At 40.6% G+C, this 15,451-nt stretch overlaps 1 protein-coding gene across 1 annotated transcript in view; it reads left to right on the top strand.

The window, feature by feature from the left end:
* The window catches only part of LOC114684453, a 157,905-nt gene that overhangs the window by 36,455 nt on the left and 105,999 nt on the right, over window positions 1-15,451 (top strand). Inside the window, 11 exon segments of the mRNA XM_037203622.1 lie at window positions 896-980; window positions 2,217-2,334; window positions 3,738-3,909; window positions 5,261-5,377; window positions 6,378-6,532; window positions 7,420-7,504; window positions 8,436-8,492; window positions 8,991-9,115; window positions 10,906-10,994; window positions 12,545-12,594; window positions 13,365-13,532. Of these exon segments, the coding sequence (XP_037059517.1) occupies window positions 896-980; window positions 2,217-2,334; window positions 3,738-3,909; window positions 5,261-5,377; window positions 6,378-6,532; window positions 7,420-7,504; window positions 8,436-8,492; window positions 8,991-9,115; window positions 10,906-10,994; window positions 12,545-12,594; window positions 13,365-13,532 (1,221 nt within the window).

The raw sequence follows: 15,451 nt of genomic DNA, 5'->3' as shown, positions 1-15,451 counted from the left end.
GGGAATGGACCTGGTCAGATGTTACCAATGATGATAATTACAGGGAGGCTTGAACTAGGGTTCTGGCTGAGCATAGCTGTCAGCGCAGAAGGTTATCTAAATATTCCTAGAAGTGGTTAGGTAAGGAGTTAGCGGTCTATAAAGTTGGTAAGGCTGTAAGAAAGGAGGGTCCAAGCTGAATTGTGTAAAGCTATTACTTAACATCCACCTGACCTAGGTGGTGTCTCCTTGTGGAATTTATCTTAAATCAGGAGACTTGCATGTGGACTGTTATTACTGCTAGTCCTTGAAAGTAGCCAAGGGAGATATCTGATTCCAGAGAAAGCCTTTTCTGAGGCTGTTCTCCAAATACCTGGAATGTGTATGTCCAGAGAGTGATCAGTCCACAGTGTTAGCCTTTCTTAGGGAAAAGTCAATTGGGAAATCTATGAAGGCACACATGATTTTCATAACAGAATACAGCTGATATATAACAAGCCAAGTAACACCAAAAACTCCTTGGGATTTGGCTTCCTCTGGAGGAATTCCCTGATTCTTCCAGGTAGTGACTTTGCCATAACCAGCTGAGTTCTTATGATATTCCTGCGGCCCGCAGCACTGTAGGTTGAAATATATGACAGGAAATAAACTGTAACTTTTTGGATAATCTATTTTAAAATTTTTTACTTTCAGTAACTATAGACATGTATCATTTTGAAGCTATTCTAAGAACTTCCTTTATGAAATTTCTAGTGAGTTGAGAAGATAGAGATCTATATTTTTACCTTATGCATGGGACATTCTTAAAAAGAAATATGTAGAGTAATTTATCTGATCCTCAGAAACAAAAACACACTACCATTATATAAACACAGTATGCTTCTTTGTCTAATAGATTTTGCTCTCTATCTGGTAGGATATGAATGAAGTCTCCAATTTTGTTGATGGCTCAGTTTCAGGATGTTCCACAAACAACCTCAATTATCCCCCATTCACACCAAGTAAGTCATTGTGGTCATCTTGATTGATGTGGCAAGGTGTATGTGATATTTTAAATTTACAAGGATAGACCTGAACCACTGAACAATAATATTCACGGGGAAAGGAATGTGGGTACTACATAAAGAAAACTAGGAAAGAAACTCAATATACTGTCCATGGTTCCCTGAAGAGGCATAAAGTCTCAATGGATAATCTAGTTCATCTATGCCTAGTCCATGCTGTTGTAGAGGACATTCCAAAACACATATGATGCAGAATCCAGAGGCTAGTGATTAGTTAGTGCCACTTTCAAGGTGCATCTCATAGAGCTTACAAGAGAGACCAGATGGGTAGTCTTGACCTTCAGGTGAGGGATACATCTGGTGCTGACCACAACTTGAAGGGTGAACATGAACCATATAGTCAAATGAACCTCAACTTCTGAGGATATGGTTATGGAACCACAGTATTAATTGTTGTTTGAAGAAAGATACAAAGCCAAGAAGAAATTTATATCTTGAGTAAGAAAGAAACAAAACTTCTAGGGTTATAACACTCATGGTAACTTCAGTCTGAAGACAAACTAGGAAACTGAGGCAGATGTAGGTGAGAATCAAATGTTGAAGAGGTTTGATGGGAGGCCAAACAGTCCTCACTTAATTCTTTCTGTGATAGAAGCTATTTATAGTTTTGTCAGAGGGATGTAGGATTGTCAACTCGTTTTAGAAGTATTAATCTGGCATTAACATGTAGAACGAATTTAAAAAATAGGTCAGAAGTAAATAAATTGTCAAGAATCTATATTAATAAATAGAATACACATTTCATTTCTGTGGGAGCCACAATGGTTGAGTAGGAGTAGAGAATATGTGAATGAAACTAAGACTACTAATCACTCTATGCAACATGTGATTAAGGGAAAATGGAGTCAGAAGCTAAATTACACTTTCATCCAATGTTTCTTATTTTGAGCCAGTTATAATGGTTTGAAAAATTTGATTGAAATTCTAGCTGGGTTATATTCTCTTCTCTGCGTCTGAGAATCAGGAGTGTGTGGGTGACACAATGCATTTTTGTATCAGAAAATTACATCAACTAGATGGTCTTCTGATGATTGGAACACAGCACATTTGTTTTCAGGATGGCTATAATAAAAACCTGGCCAGTGCAGCCATCTTTACAGGATGTGTGGAAGTTAAGAAGTAAGAAATTAGCACAGAAAGTTTTCCCTGATTGGTCATTTGTTGTTGTTGCAGAGATCCTGGATGGGCACTTGTTCTCTAAGACTCTCTGCATGGATGCAATTCAGCATTGGGGCAAGCAGTATGATGTTCACAATTTGTATGGCTACTCCATGGCCATTGCCACAGCAGAGTGAGTTCATTATTATTACAAACTTATATGTGATCACATTATGGATCTGAAAGAGGCATAGTGACTCATAAATAATATTTGTTAAAATTCAAAACAAAAAGTAAACTTGAGGGAGGGTGTGTCCTCGGCAGATGGCTTAGAAGTTAAGAACATGTATAGCTCTCCCAGAGGACCTGAATTTGGTTCCTAGCACCCACATTGGGTGGCTTACAACTGCCTGTTCCAGGAATCAGACTCCCACTTCTGGTCCTCTCTGGCATCTGCATTTAATATGCATATACCCAATGTGTGCATAGGCACACACATACAAATACTTAAAGCTGACAAAATATTTAAAAAATATGGTCATCATTACTGAGTGAATGAAGAAATTGGCATGTAGAAAATAAGAAATCTAGTAAGTATTTGCAGAATATATAAAATGAAGTAAGAAATGAGTAAATTAATGAATAGAAAGTAAGAAGAAAGCTATTATCCAAAGAAAATATCTAAAATATGGCAAAACAAAATTTAGGCCCTTCTCCTTATACTTTTTATCCTCCTAAATAGTGTAAAAATAAAGGATATAAAAGGTTAAGTAACTTATAGATATTCATGGCCATTGGGCTTTTACGTTGGACCCAGGAGCCTTCTACTGGATTCTGTGCTTTTGTGTGAAATTAAATTCTATAATGATAAAAATGTAAGGATAATTTATTTTTGATGTAACAGTAACAGCAAGAAACTAGACCAAGAACAATTTCACTGATTAACAAAATAACAGGTATAATTTTAGCTATTTTGAGATAAATGGGAAAGTTCCACAGTAAATGATTTTTCATTGTGGGAGATAAACTCAGGGCTTTACCTGTGAGGCAAGTGTTGTACCATCGAGTTATTAATCCAGCTCTGCAAAATTTTTTAGTTACGTGTACATATGCAGACCTTTAACTTAAAACATTTAGTGTATTTAGTTTAAAAAATACATTTATGTTTAATTTTACAACATTTTTTCTTATAAAATTATTATTAACATGTTTCTCTACATAAAACTTTCAAAAGTAACGTTGATAAGTCCACTTTTGTTTTGTTTCTGAGGTCTTGTGATAGAAAGACTAACATATTTTTATTTATGTTAAGTTTTACTTTTATTTTATAAAATTCATATACCTCTAGTTTTTAACCTTTCCAAGGCTGCTTTGGAAGTTGTTGGAAATTAGGAGGCTAATGATATGTGTAAAACAAAGTTAAGCAAAACATGAATGCATGTCATGGTAGAGACTGCTTCTAACAGCCCCTCTACTCCTTTTTGGAGAAAAGGAGCAGAGAGGAATGAGACATTTGTTTTTTATATTCTTACTATTGGTGTTGTTCTGAGACTAGCTGAGCTCCCCACTGATCCCTAAATATCTGTCCCTTCCCAGAGCCGTGAAGACCGTGTTCCCAGACAAGAGAAGCTTCATCTTAACACGTTCTACCTTTGCGGGCTCTGGCAAGTTTGCATCCCACTGGTTGGGAGACAATACTGCCACCTGGAAGGACCTCCAGTGGTCCATTCCAGGCATGCTAGAGTTCAACCTTTTCGGTATCCCAATGGTGAGTCTTTGTCCCCAGCTCTGTTATGACTTTCAGTCCCCAGGAAGTTTCCTTCTGATAAGTTTTCATACTATAAAGCCTGTCATGGGTGAGGGCTTTAATGTCCATTCTTCATCACCATCACTGTGGCTCTTACAGTTGTCATCATTGTCTGAACTGCCTGATGTAAAGAGAAAGTACAACCCTGATATCTCCTGAAATATTCTTAATGTGTAACACACAAAAAGTGTGCCAATCTTCGAGTCTAAGTCAGATTCATGCATACATGGAGTATGTAACTAGTTCCCATGCATGCATACATGCAACACACCTATATAGCAAGTTCCCAGATGAAGAAAGAGCCCTGCAGCCCTGGATAGGCTTTGGATTGCTTGGTCAAATTCAACAGACACATTATTGAACTCTTACTGTGTCAAGGTGCTAAATTAAGTATGAATGGCATCCAGTAACAAAATATGGAGAAATACAAGTAACCATAATTATGGCAAGCCAGGATTTAAAAAACCCACAGGGGTGTACATATTAATCATTATGAGAGATTCTGAGAAAATTCTTTATTAATTTGATATAGTTATAAGGGACAGAGAGTCAGGGGAGAAAGCCCAAAGACTCTGTAGAAAAGATGGCGCTTAAGTTGATTTATGGAGACTAGCTAATGAGTGGAGAAGCTTATTTTAAGACAACAGAATAAACATAAGCAAAAGGAGCATGAAGCGGGTGACAGATGTGTCCCTAAGATCGGTGTGGAGAACTGGAGCAGGTAGTTATCTGAAAGGGTAGATTGGAACCAGGTTTAAAGGGTTGAGAGGAGGGATAGAGAGGAAGCTGTGGAGAGTTTGATGAAGTGAGTGGCGTGATCAGAGTCGGACTTTAGAAATGTATGTGATACAATATTATTGGTATTGCCAGCTACTATCCATACAGTGCTCATGCTCAGTTTAACAAAATCAAGAGGCCATGGCAGGAAAGGAGTCATTTAGTACACACAGTGATGATTCTGACCATACCACATTAGCCTTCTGGGTAAAAGATTTGAACAAATGCAGGGACACTTGGCTTAGTCTGGGAGGAAGGACTGGACCTCCCTGGACTGAGTCTACCAAGTTGATCACAGTCCTCGGGGGAGGACTTGTCCTGGAGGAGGTGGGAATGGAGGGTGGGCTGGGGGTAAGGGGAGGGTGTGGGAGGGGGGAGAATAGGGGAACCCATGGCTGATATGTAGAACTGAATGATATTGTAAAATAAAAAATATGTATCACAAAAAAAAAAAAGTTCGGTTAGGAAATTCCTGGTAGAAAGCAACAGAAGGGGGTGGAAGCATGATAAGCATGTTGTCCATGTGTCATTATAGGTAGGGGCCGATATATGTGGCTTTGCCCTGGACACATCTGAGGAGCTCTGCAGGCGGTGGATGCAGCTGGGGGCATTTTATCCATTTTCCCGGAATCACAATGGCCAAGGCTACAAGGTAAGTCAACTGGGAAGTATAATCAATGTACATTGGGTGTGTATTAGGAGTGGATCTGTTTGTATTCCCACCATGAAATCTGTTGAGCCAGCTTCATAATATACTTCATGTATGCAGATTTGGGTCCCACTTGCCATTAACAAGGACCTGTTGATCATAAAATGTCCCAATGTCTCAGTTTCTCTCTTATTGTTGCCATTGGGACCAGCTTAGTTCACACACACACACACACACACACACACACACACACACACACACACACACAGGTTGCTCATTTTTGTGTGGATGGCTTCCTTAGATTCAGCCAGGTTATGATGCACAGCTCAAGCAAAGGGTTAAGAATTCAAGATTCTACCTGGTGACACAGACCTCTGATCCTAGCTATTTGGGAGGTGGAGGCAGGAGGATGGATCAGAAGTTAAATGCTTGCCTGGGCTACCTAGCAAACTTGTCTTAAAAAATTCCTAAATGAGAAATGCAGCTGGATACCATGCTGTGTAGAATACTTTAAGGGGTTAGACAGCAGCAGCAAGTAAGATGCTTACCTTTTCCAAGGCAGCCAGAGCCAGAAGCTTAGGTTCTAGAAAGCTGAGGACAACTATCACACCATTAAAACAAAAAATAGAGATCTCAGAAACCTTAAAACAAAAATGGAAATGATGGGACTCTAAGAGGTTTATAAAACTTCTGTGTACTCTACTTGCCTTTCTTGTTTTTGTAATGAGAACGAAGATGGGGAAACATTTCAAAATTATGTAAGACAGTCTCTCAGCAGGGGAGTTTGAACCCGTGGACGAGGCAGGGTAAGTTGTCATGGCAACTTACTCAATGTTGTGGTTCTACCCTCCAGCTGTGCCACACTCAGAGGCAATGTGCAACTGAGGGCCCAGATCATGCAGCATGAAATCCTGGGTTACGCTGCATGATATCTGAGATCGTTCTGGGTATGCACAGCTTCCCCATAGTCAATTCACAACTGCAAACGTGTCTTTTCTTTTAGGACCAGGATCCTGCCTCTTTTGGAGCTGATTCCTTGCTGTTGAATTCATCTAGGCACTACCTTAACATCCGATACACTCTGCTGCCTTACCTCTACACTCTTTTATACCGTGCCCACAGCCGGGGAGACACGGTGGCTAGGCCCCTTCTGCATGAGTAAGTCCTCCCAACGTTCTTTTAATGCAAACTTCGTGATGTTGACAAGGTCATATTAGCAGAGTAAAATATAAAGCCATCCAAGCAAGGTATGCAGGAGTGTGTGTGTGTGTGTGTGTGTGTGTGTGTGTGTGTGTGTGTGTGTGTGTGCGCGCGCGTGCGTGCGTGCGTGCGAGCGCGCCCGCCCGCGCGCACGTGCGCGCGCACACGCCATAAATCAATCCCAAGGCTTTGCATATACTGGGCAAGAAATCTACCCACATATCTGAGATTGCTGGCATTGTGCCCCTAGGTCCAGCGCTCTCTCTCTCTCTCTCTCTCTCTCTCTCTCTCTCTCTCTCTCTTCCTTCCTTCCTTCCTTCCTTTCTTCCTTCTTTTTTTCTTTTTTTTTTTTTTGGTTTTTCCAAACAAGGATTCTCTGTGTATCTTTGGAGCCTGTCCTGGAACTCACTCTGTAGCCCAGGCTGGCCTTGAACTCACAGAAATCCTCCTGCCTCTGCATCCTCCCCCCAAGTGCTAGGATTAAAGGCATGTGCTACCACCACCTGGCCCCAGATCTTTCTTGACAATAAGCTAAGGTCATAAAATTTGTAGATTATTTTTACTTATTTTCTGAAGAGAGATACAGCAAACAATAGCATAGTCTGGGTCCAGCTTAGTGTAGATCCTGGAATAGGAACTTCTGTGTCACCTGGGGGAAGAGCAGGAAGGCACATGTGTTTGGTTGGGGACACAGATCTACGTGGGATGGGAGGAAGTGGGGCAGTAGTAGGTGTCGCACAGTGATTGTGGCTGTTTTCCAGGTAGCTTACATGCTTTGGTTAGGTTGTAGGAGAGATTTAAAGCCCTGGGCCCATCTCTCTCTGACCTATCTCTTTGCTATCTAGGTTCTATGAGGACATCAATACTTGGGACATAAACCGGCAGTTTCTGTGGGGACCAGGACTCCTCATCACTCCTGTTCTGGATGAGGCAAGTGTTCTCACAGAGGAAGGCAGGCAACCTCTGCTTCTGTTTCTGATCACTACTCACCAAGTCTTCTCCCCCATCTACTGCATAGATCTGTGGTTGAGTCAACAGGGAAGAGTATGCAGGGTTATTTTGTAGTAGCATATCTGATTTATGTTTTCTTCTTTAGAGGTCTCTTATTCTAGACAAGTTCTCAACCAGTGTAAAAGCACAAACTAATCACTTAGATTTGGGAATGAGCCTCTGGCTCATCGGGTCAATTATAACTGACTATTATTGCTCTGAGATGTGGAGCCAGGATGAAACAGAGACCAACACTTACTCTAAAGTCAAAGTGATCAGGGTTGATGATCTTTGCCAGTGAGGTGAGAATTGCTGGCCCAGAAGAGTTATTTGTGTAGGCTTCCCAACTTCAAAGGTAGAAATTAGCCGGGCAGTGGTGGTGCACGCCTTTAATCCCAGCACTCGTGAGGCAGAGGCAGGTGGATCTTTGTGAGTTCGAGGCCAGCCTGGGCTACCAAGTGAGTCCCAGGAAAGGCACAAAGCTACACAGAGAAACCCTGTCTCGAAAAACAAAAAATAAAAAATAAAAAAAAAACAAAGGTAGAAATTATAGCAACATCTAACGTATGAGCTACAGAGAAAATTCAATAATTCACTGAAAGCTGGAATTGTCCCCACAGTGTATTTTATCATTATTTTTATTATTCCTAATTATAATCCCTCCCATTTGTGATCCCCCTGCCCCAGATTGCCAGGCTATAGTTCTCTTATCTGTACTAGGAGAAAAGCATAGCTCAACAACAGAGAAAACAAGACTATGCCTACCTTTTCCAAATATGGCGGAGAAACCCCCTATGCTAAGGTATCTGCTTCATGTCCTCAGAGGCTGAGTCATGACGATAATGAGTTTTTTTTTTTTATTTTATTTTAGGGTGCAGAGAAAGTGAAGGCATATGTGCCTGATGCCATCTGGTATGACTATGAGACCGTAAGTAACTGGAATTTTTCTTAAACTCAAGACTACAGCTGCAGCTGCATAGAGAGGTGCCTCTTTGGAGCTAAGAACTACCATTTTTGCACAGAGGAATGTTTCTGTAGTGTTTCCTATAATTTCACAGCACAGTTCAGCTAGAGCAAGCCTGCAACTTAACACATATGCAACACATTCAGCAATAAGATCAAGACTCACAGGGCTTCTCATGAGCAAGCCTTAGAGAGCCTCATGGGTGATTTGAGCTTGACCAGAAATCAGATGACAAGTTCAGAGGTTATCAGTTCACATAATATACATCAAACAGGCTTAGCATGGCAAAAATGTTTTACAAACCCTGAACTGACTTACATTTTTAGCTTTTTTTTGATTATCTGGGTAGAGAGTATTTCTACTACATGGAAAAGAATTAGCACCATAGAGAACTCATCATGGTGGTCCCTGGAGGGCCACATACTATGAAGCTAATGTGTTTGATTCATCTACCTGTCTTAGGGGGGGCAATTGACATGGAGAAAGCAAAGCATTGAGATGGAACTTCCTGGAGATAAAATTGGACTTCACCTTCGAGGAGGTTACATCTTCCCCACACAACAGCCAGACACAACCACAACAGCCAGGTACAGCCTGTGATGTCTTTAAGGGGGTGCATGGCTGACAAAGGGGAGCATTCCTGGGGTAGTCTGTTGACCAGACTGGGTGGGAAAGATCCTGGAGTGGGGTATGTCCCTTTGACCTTTCCTCTAGAAGTTTATGACCTAGTGCTGCACCCTGATTGATTTTGAGATATTTTAATCTACTCCCTCCCCAACTCTCTGAATGTGTCAGAACAGGCTGACAGCTAGAATGTTCAGCCTTCCTGTTTTCCCAAGGCATGTCCAGCTTTGTCATTGAAAGCCTCATGTCTTGGGAAGACTATGTTGGGCAAGTCTCCCTGCCTTGACCTGCATGTTTATCATTGGTTCCCTGTCTTGGTTCACACATTCTCATTATATGCTTCACCCTCATTTCCATTCCTCCCACTGAGCTATTTTCTATTCGTAACTAATAAAAACCTAGCTACTAGGTAAAGACTCACAGCTGAGCTGTCACATATACCCGCTGGGAGAGGGAAAATCAGTTTTCTCCAATAGAATGATACTAGGTATATCAATCACTCCAGGACAGACAGAAAGACAGACAGACAGACAGACAGACACACACACACACACACACACACACACACACACACACACACACACTTAGCCACCCACCAACGTCACAGACTTCCTTTACATGTCATTGACTCCAGTTGTAGACTCCATCTGCATGTCACTGAAGAGCTGCGTGTTTCTGTCATGTGTCCCTGAAAGTATTAGATTATTTGGTTTTAATATCCTGGGAATTAGTTCTTAGAATTCTGAAAAGCTGTGTTTTCCATTGAACTCCATTTATTATCCTAAAATGTTACACTATTGACTTTATGTGGAGATAAAACAAAGAGTTCTGGTTACTCTTTCTCTGATTGTTCAGCATCAGGCTGTTGGGCACAAGCGTTCCCTTCCTAAATTGAGAGTGTGGACTTGTTGCTGCCCTGCTTGAAATCTGGACTCCATGGGTCGTGTTTAGGAACAGTGCAGCCTAGCTTCACGTTGCCTTGAGTTGCAGTTTCCTGCAGTGCCTTCAGCCTTCAGGCCAGCCCTGGCCAAAGCATACTATTCTCGTCCCCTGGAAGTCACCTGTTTCACTGCATGCAGGCGTCTCCCACGTTACCTTTTGCAAAAGGCTCCGCATATTTGAAAAATGCTTTATCACCAAGCTTTATCCACTCTCCATTTCCAGCTGCTTTCTCAAAGGTCCAAGGTAAACTCAGGTATTATCTCCAACTCCTCCAGCAGAGTGATTGCTACCAGTCCTAATTACTGGTTGAATATATGCTTTTCTTCTCAAGACAAAATGACAAGTAATCAAAATAAGGAAAGTGGACAGTCTCTATATGACCCTATTATATATTTTTGCTTTATCAGAAAAACTGTCTCATGAGGGGAAAATATGTCTTTTTCATAGCAATTGACACTTCTCAGGGTATGAACTCCAAACACCTAGCCATAACACTGTTGTGGAAGATTTCTCCCTTTTCTAATAATCTGTCTTCAAAATGATACTTGCAGCCACATTTTTTTATTGCTCTATTGATTCTGCTCTCACATTCCCACCTCCTTCATATATACTTATTGCTGAGCTTTAGGGTCTTCCCATCCCCTGTGAATTTTGGTACTAGAGAGAGAGGGGCCTGCCAATCTTGTCTTTATATTTGAAGGAGAATAGAGCATCTACAGCTAGTAACTTTTTCCAGGTGAATTTAATGCAAATGATTCATAAAATTCTTTGAGCACTAAGGATTTGGGTCTTGTGCTCCTGTTCCCCACAGCCGGAAGAACCCTCTTGGTCTTATCATTGCTCTGGATGAAAATAAAGAAGCAAGAGGAGAGCTGTTCTGGGATGATGGGGAGACGAAGGGTGAGTGCAGTGAGAGGGTGTGGCCATTGCAGACCTGCATGTCTGACTCTGTCCCTTCAGCACTGCTGGCCATTCAGCTGCAGATGAAATCAAACCTGGCATCCTAGAGCATCCTCCCAGAGAAAACATGTGCTTCTGCATGTACTGGTCAGAGGCCATGATAGATGAACCTCAGAGGGAGGAGGGAGAACATCTCTCTGACTTTCTCTGTCTCTCTTTTTCTGAATTCTCTCCTTAGTGAGTCATGTTTAACAGGCTTTCACTTCATTGCTAAAAGACACCTGAAAGCCTGAAAGACACATTTTCAACACTGTTCCTGTAGTTTGCCTTCATTGTACATACCTTCCCCCTGAGTCCCTAGGGGAAAACTGTTGAAGATATGAAAGACACACCCATGTCAAGGAGGTAGCAAGTGTACACATTCTTGATTATGTGCATCTAACATTAGTATATTTTCTTTCTCTCTTTGTTTCTTTCTTTTCTTTAACTCCACTGCACCAACAATTCTCATGACTTTAACTTGGGAAATAGATTCCCATAGGATCACTGCCTTGGGAGGACTGCAAAGGATCCTTTTACAGTTATAGTACTAAAGAGAAGCCAAGTGTGTGGCCATGTAAACTCTTCACATGTAGAGGCACTGTGCAATGGTTACCATAATATAACCCGATGCTTCCATCACCACTAATGGCAGCATTGGCTCTCCAGAACTTGTTCTTATCATTGTTCATAGTCCTTGAACAGATTTTCCACATTTACCCTTCTGCCTGATTCTGAAAACTCCTGGCTCTTCCTCTGAGTGCAACCATTTATCTCCTGTATGAACAGAGACCATACATTGCTTCTCCTTTGTTGTCTCACCTACTTCTCCTAGTGGAATATGATCCAGATTCATCTCTGCTCTAACAATGCAGGGCTTCCTTCTTCTTTAATAGTCAAGAATACTCCATTGTATTCATGCACTGTAATTCTTTTACTCATTAATCTGCAAATAGATATGGTTGTTGTTTCCCCATCTTAGCTATTGTGAAAAAGTGGACAAGAGAGTCAACAGCAACCACTTAGGAGGAAATATATGAGAAGCTTCTTTGGTAATGGGCACCTCAGAGGACAGCGACCTCTTAGCAGGAAATATAGGGGAAGCCTCTTTGATACTGGGCATGGTATTGTAATTTTAAGTGTGATACCAAAAGCATAGGCAACAAAACATAAAATAAATTTGCATAGTCATTGTGCAAAACAGCGTAGACACACCTTCACATGTTGAAAATAGAACTACATAGCACAGAAGTCCCATGTTTGGGTGTGTGCCATCCAAAAGAAATGAAAACAGTATGCCATAAAGATATTGTGTCTCTCATAGTCACTGTGGCATTATCTGTACTAGTAAAGATCCATAAGCAGCCAAAGTATCTGACAGATGAATGAATAAAGAAGTTGTGATACACAGATCTAGTGAAGTGTCTTCAGTCATGAAAAGAAAGAGGAGCCAGTTTTAAGGAGAGGAAGGTGAAACACATGACCAGTCTGACATCTCTTTCTTCTTTCAGATACTGTGGCCAAGAACATTTACCTATTCAGTGAATTTTCTGTCTCCCAAGTAAGTGCATATTTGTTTAAATATTGTGTGGGATTTTTGTCTGAAGATGACTGTATGTGTTCTATATTCATATTTAAATATCAGCATTTATGTGGGTGAATACACTTAGGACTTAATTCATAATAATTACATCAGCTATATTTACCAAAAAGAGTCAACAAGGGCTGGAGAGATGGCTCAGCGGTTAAAAACACTGGCTGTTCTTCCAGAGGTCCTGAGTTCAATTCCCAGCAACCACATGGTGGCTTGCAACCATCTGTAAGGAGATCTGGTGCCCTCTTCTGGCCTGCAAGGATACATGCAGACATTACACTGTATAATAAATAAATAAATAAATTAAATAAATCTTTAAAAAAAAAAAGAGTCAATAGTAAAAAGAAAATCAAGCCGGGCGGTGGTGGCACATGCCTTTAATCCCAGCACTCGGGAGGCAGAGGCAGGTGGATCTCTGTGAATTCGAGGCCAGCCTGGTCTACAAAGTGAGTTCCAGGAAAGGCACAAAACTACACAGAGAAACCCTGTCTCAAAAAACAAAAACAAAAACAAAAACAAATCAGCTAGTGTTGTAAAAGATAATTTTCTAAAATGTCTGTTTTCTCATCTCTCTCCTTTGGCATTACAAAATAAATTTGTACCCCATTAGCATACATTAGAAGATGAAATTGAGAGGCCTTTAGAGAAGGTTGGCGGTGTAGTCTAGGATGGATATTTGAGGAGCTGGGATTCTAAGTGTTTATAATTTATTCATAATTATGCTTGATGTGTTTCAGAACCATTTGAATGTGACAATTTCAAGTCCAAACTACAAGGATCCCAATAACTTGGCATTCCAGGAAATTAAAATCCTTGGGACACAGGCAATTTACAATGTTAGAGTGAAACAGAATGGTGTCCTTAGTCAGATGTCTCCTCAAATCACTTACATTTCAAGCCTGAAGGTAAGAATTCATTTTGTGAGGGAGACTTTCAAAAACCTCTATGGCTTCTTGACATCACTTCTTGCTAAGATCACATGGGCTGTTGAAGGACCAGAGCACATCTGATGCCTGGTGGGGATGTCAGAGTATGAAGGAGGAAGGTAGAGATGTAGAGATAGTTTGAGGGACCATGACTCCAGTTTTTCCATCCCTGGTTTCTTCACTCTCAGTGTTTGCTTTTCTGTAATGGGGTGTGGGGACAGGATCTGAGAGCTGATGGATTGTGCTTGGAGGTGAAGGTAGAGATAGAGATCCTATGAATACAAACTTTAAAGTGCTTTTATCTATTTACTTTTTCCCTTTTGTCGAGCTCTATTGAGAATAGTACATGTTCTCTAACATACACATTTGCAGGAAATACCTTATGCAAAAGTTGATGGTGCTTCTAACTAACTCAGTTGGTGATTAGAAAGTGCTGTTCTGGTAAATGTAATGAGATCCAACCTTTGTGTATGACTTCATTTCCATTTCTCTATTCCTCAGCACTGTGAGGAATCCTTTCCAAGTCAGTTTTCATGACTTCTGCTGAGGATCCTCATGGAGTTGGAGCTGTTCAATCAGCACTGTTTTCAGGCTTTTTCAAATTAGGAAAATGAGTAACTGAGACTTCGAATAGATGGCATATTGATGATACTTGACATTTGTCATCACATTATGTACAGAAGAAACATACATTATGAAGTTATAAATAACATATTAGGTGGTTGGTTGTATGTGTGGCAAAGTGTAAGGCAGCTGGAAGATGTAGATGTGAAAACAAGCTTTGTTCTTGCTAGAAAATAAGATAGTTAAAATATCACCAAAACACTCTTTATTGTTTGAATCAGGGTGGTAGGAGATACAATTCACACACATGAAAAATACATGAAAGAATTAAGGAGTCTAAATCAACATTTGTAAAATATTTGCATTGGACTTACTTAATATTCAAGGCTTAATGTGGTAGTTGAGGTCAGCTTTTTGGAGAAGGCATGGATAGAACAGGATCTTGAAAGACAGATTTTCATGGAGATGGTGTGATGGCTCAGCAGTTAATAGCACTGGATGATCTTCTAGAGGTCCTAGGTTGGATTTCCAGCATACACATGTTGGTGCACAAAAAACGTGTAACTCCAGTACCAGGGATCCAATTCCACTTCTGGCTTCTGTGGCCACACACATAATGCACAGACATGCATGCAAGCAAAGCACCCATGCACATAAAGTAAGGCTGGATTCATCAGCTTTATATGACAAGCAGTCTGAGATGGAAAACAGATTGGAGTTTTTTTTTTCTGTAATTGAATGTTCAAAGTTGAAAACTTGTTGGAATTGGGTCAAGGTTGAACTTTGTCAGAACTCAGATCTGTCTTGTCTAATGATTGGAAGTAGCTACTTAGATCTAGTGACAATGCCCTTATTCTAGGAGAGATGAAAAAGGAAAAAAATAAGCAAAGAAAAGGGAGTTGGAAAAAGAGGAAGGCAGAGATAAAGCTTAAGGACCAGGCCTTTCTGGCAGGAAAGAAACCCTGACCCAGCAAATGAACTCAAATTTACTTTTCTGGCCATGAATATGCTACAGTAATTTTCAGACATTAATTGGAAGAATCTGTTATTAGAAACTGAAATACCAAAAAAGGAGAGCATGTTTCATACTAATAAAAGAGCTGGTAATGTGTACAGAAAGGGCCTTGTTTTCCTAGAAAGCGTTTGTCTTGGTGATGCTTTCCAAGTTGAGCTATTCTTGACAGGCCAATCAAAGGTTTTAGAAGTCTTCCACTATCAGTCTTTAATTCTATGCCTGGCTAAGGTCTCATTCACATTTAGAAGCAGAGTGTTTGGGGCCAGAGAAAACTTGTCAGACTTGAGAGGGTTTCAGGCACCCTATTAAGAAAGTCATA

The sequence above is a fragment of the Peromyscus leucopus genome, chromosome 3 (genome assembly GCF_004664715.2).
Source record: "Peromyscus leucopus breed LL Stock chromosome 3, UCI_PerLeu_2.1, whole genome shotgun sequence".
NCBI lineage: Eukaryota > Metazoa > Chordata > Mammalia > Rodentia > Cricetidae > Peromyscus > Peromyscus leucopus.
This window is presented reverse-complemented; position numbering and strand designations above follow the sequence as displayed.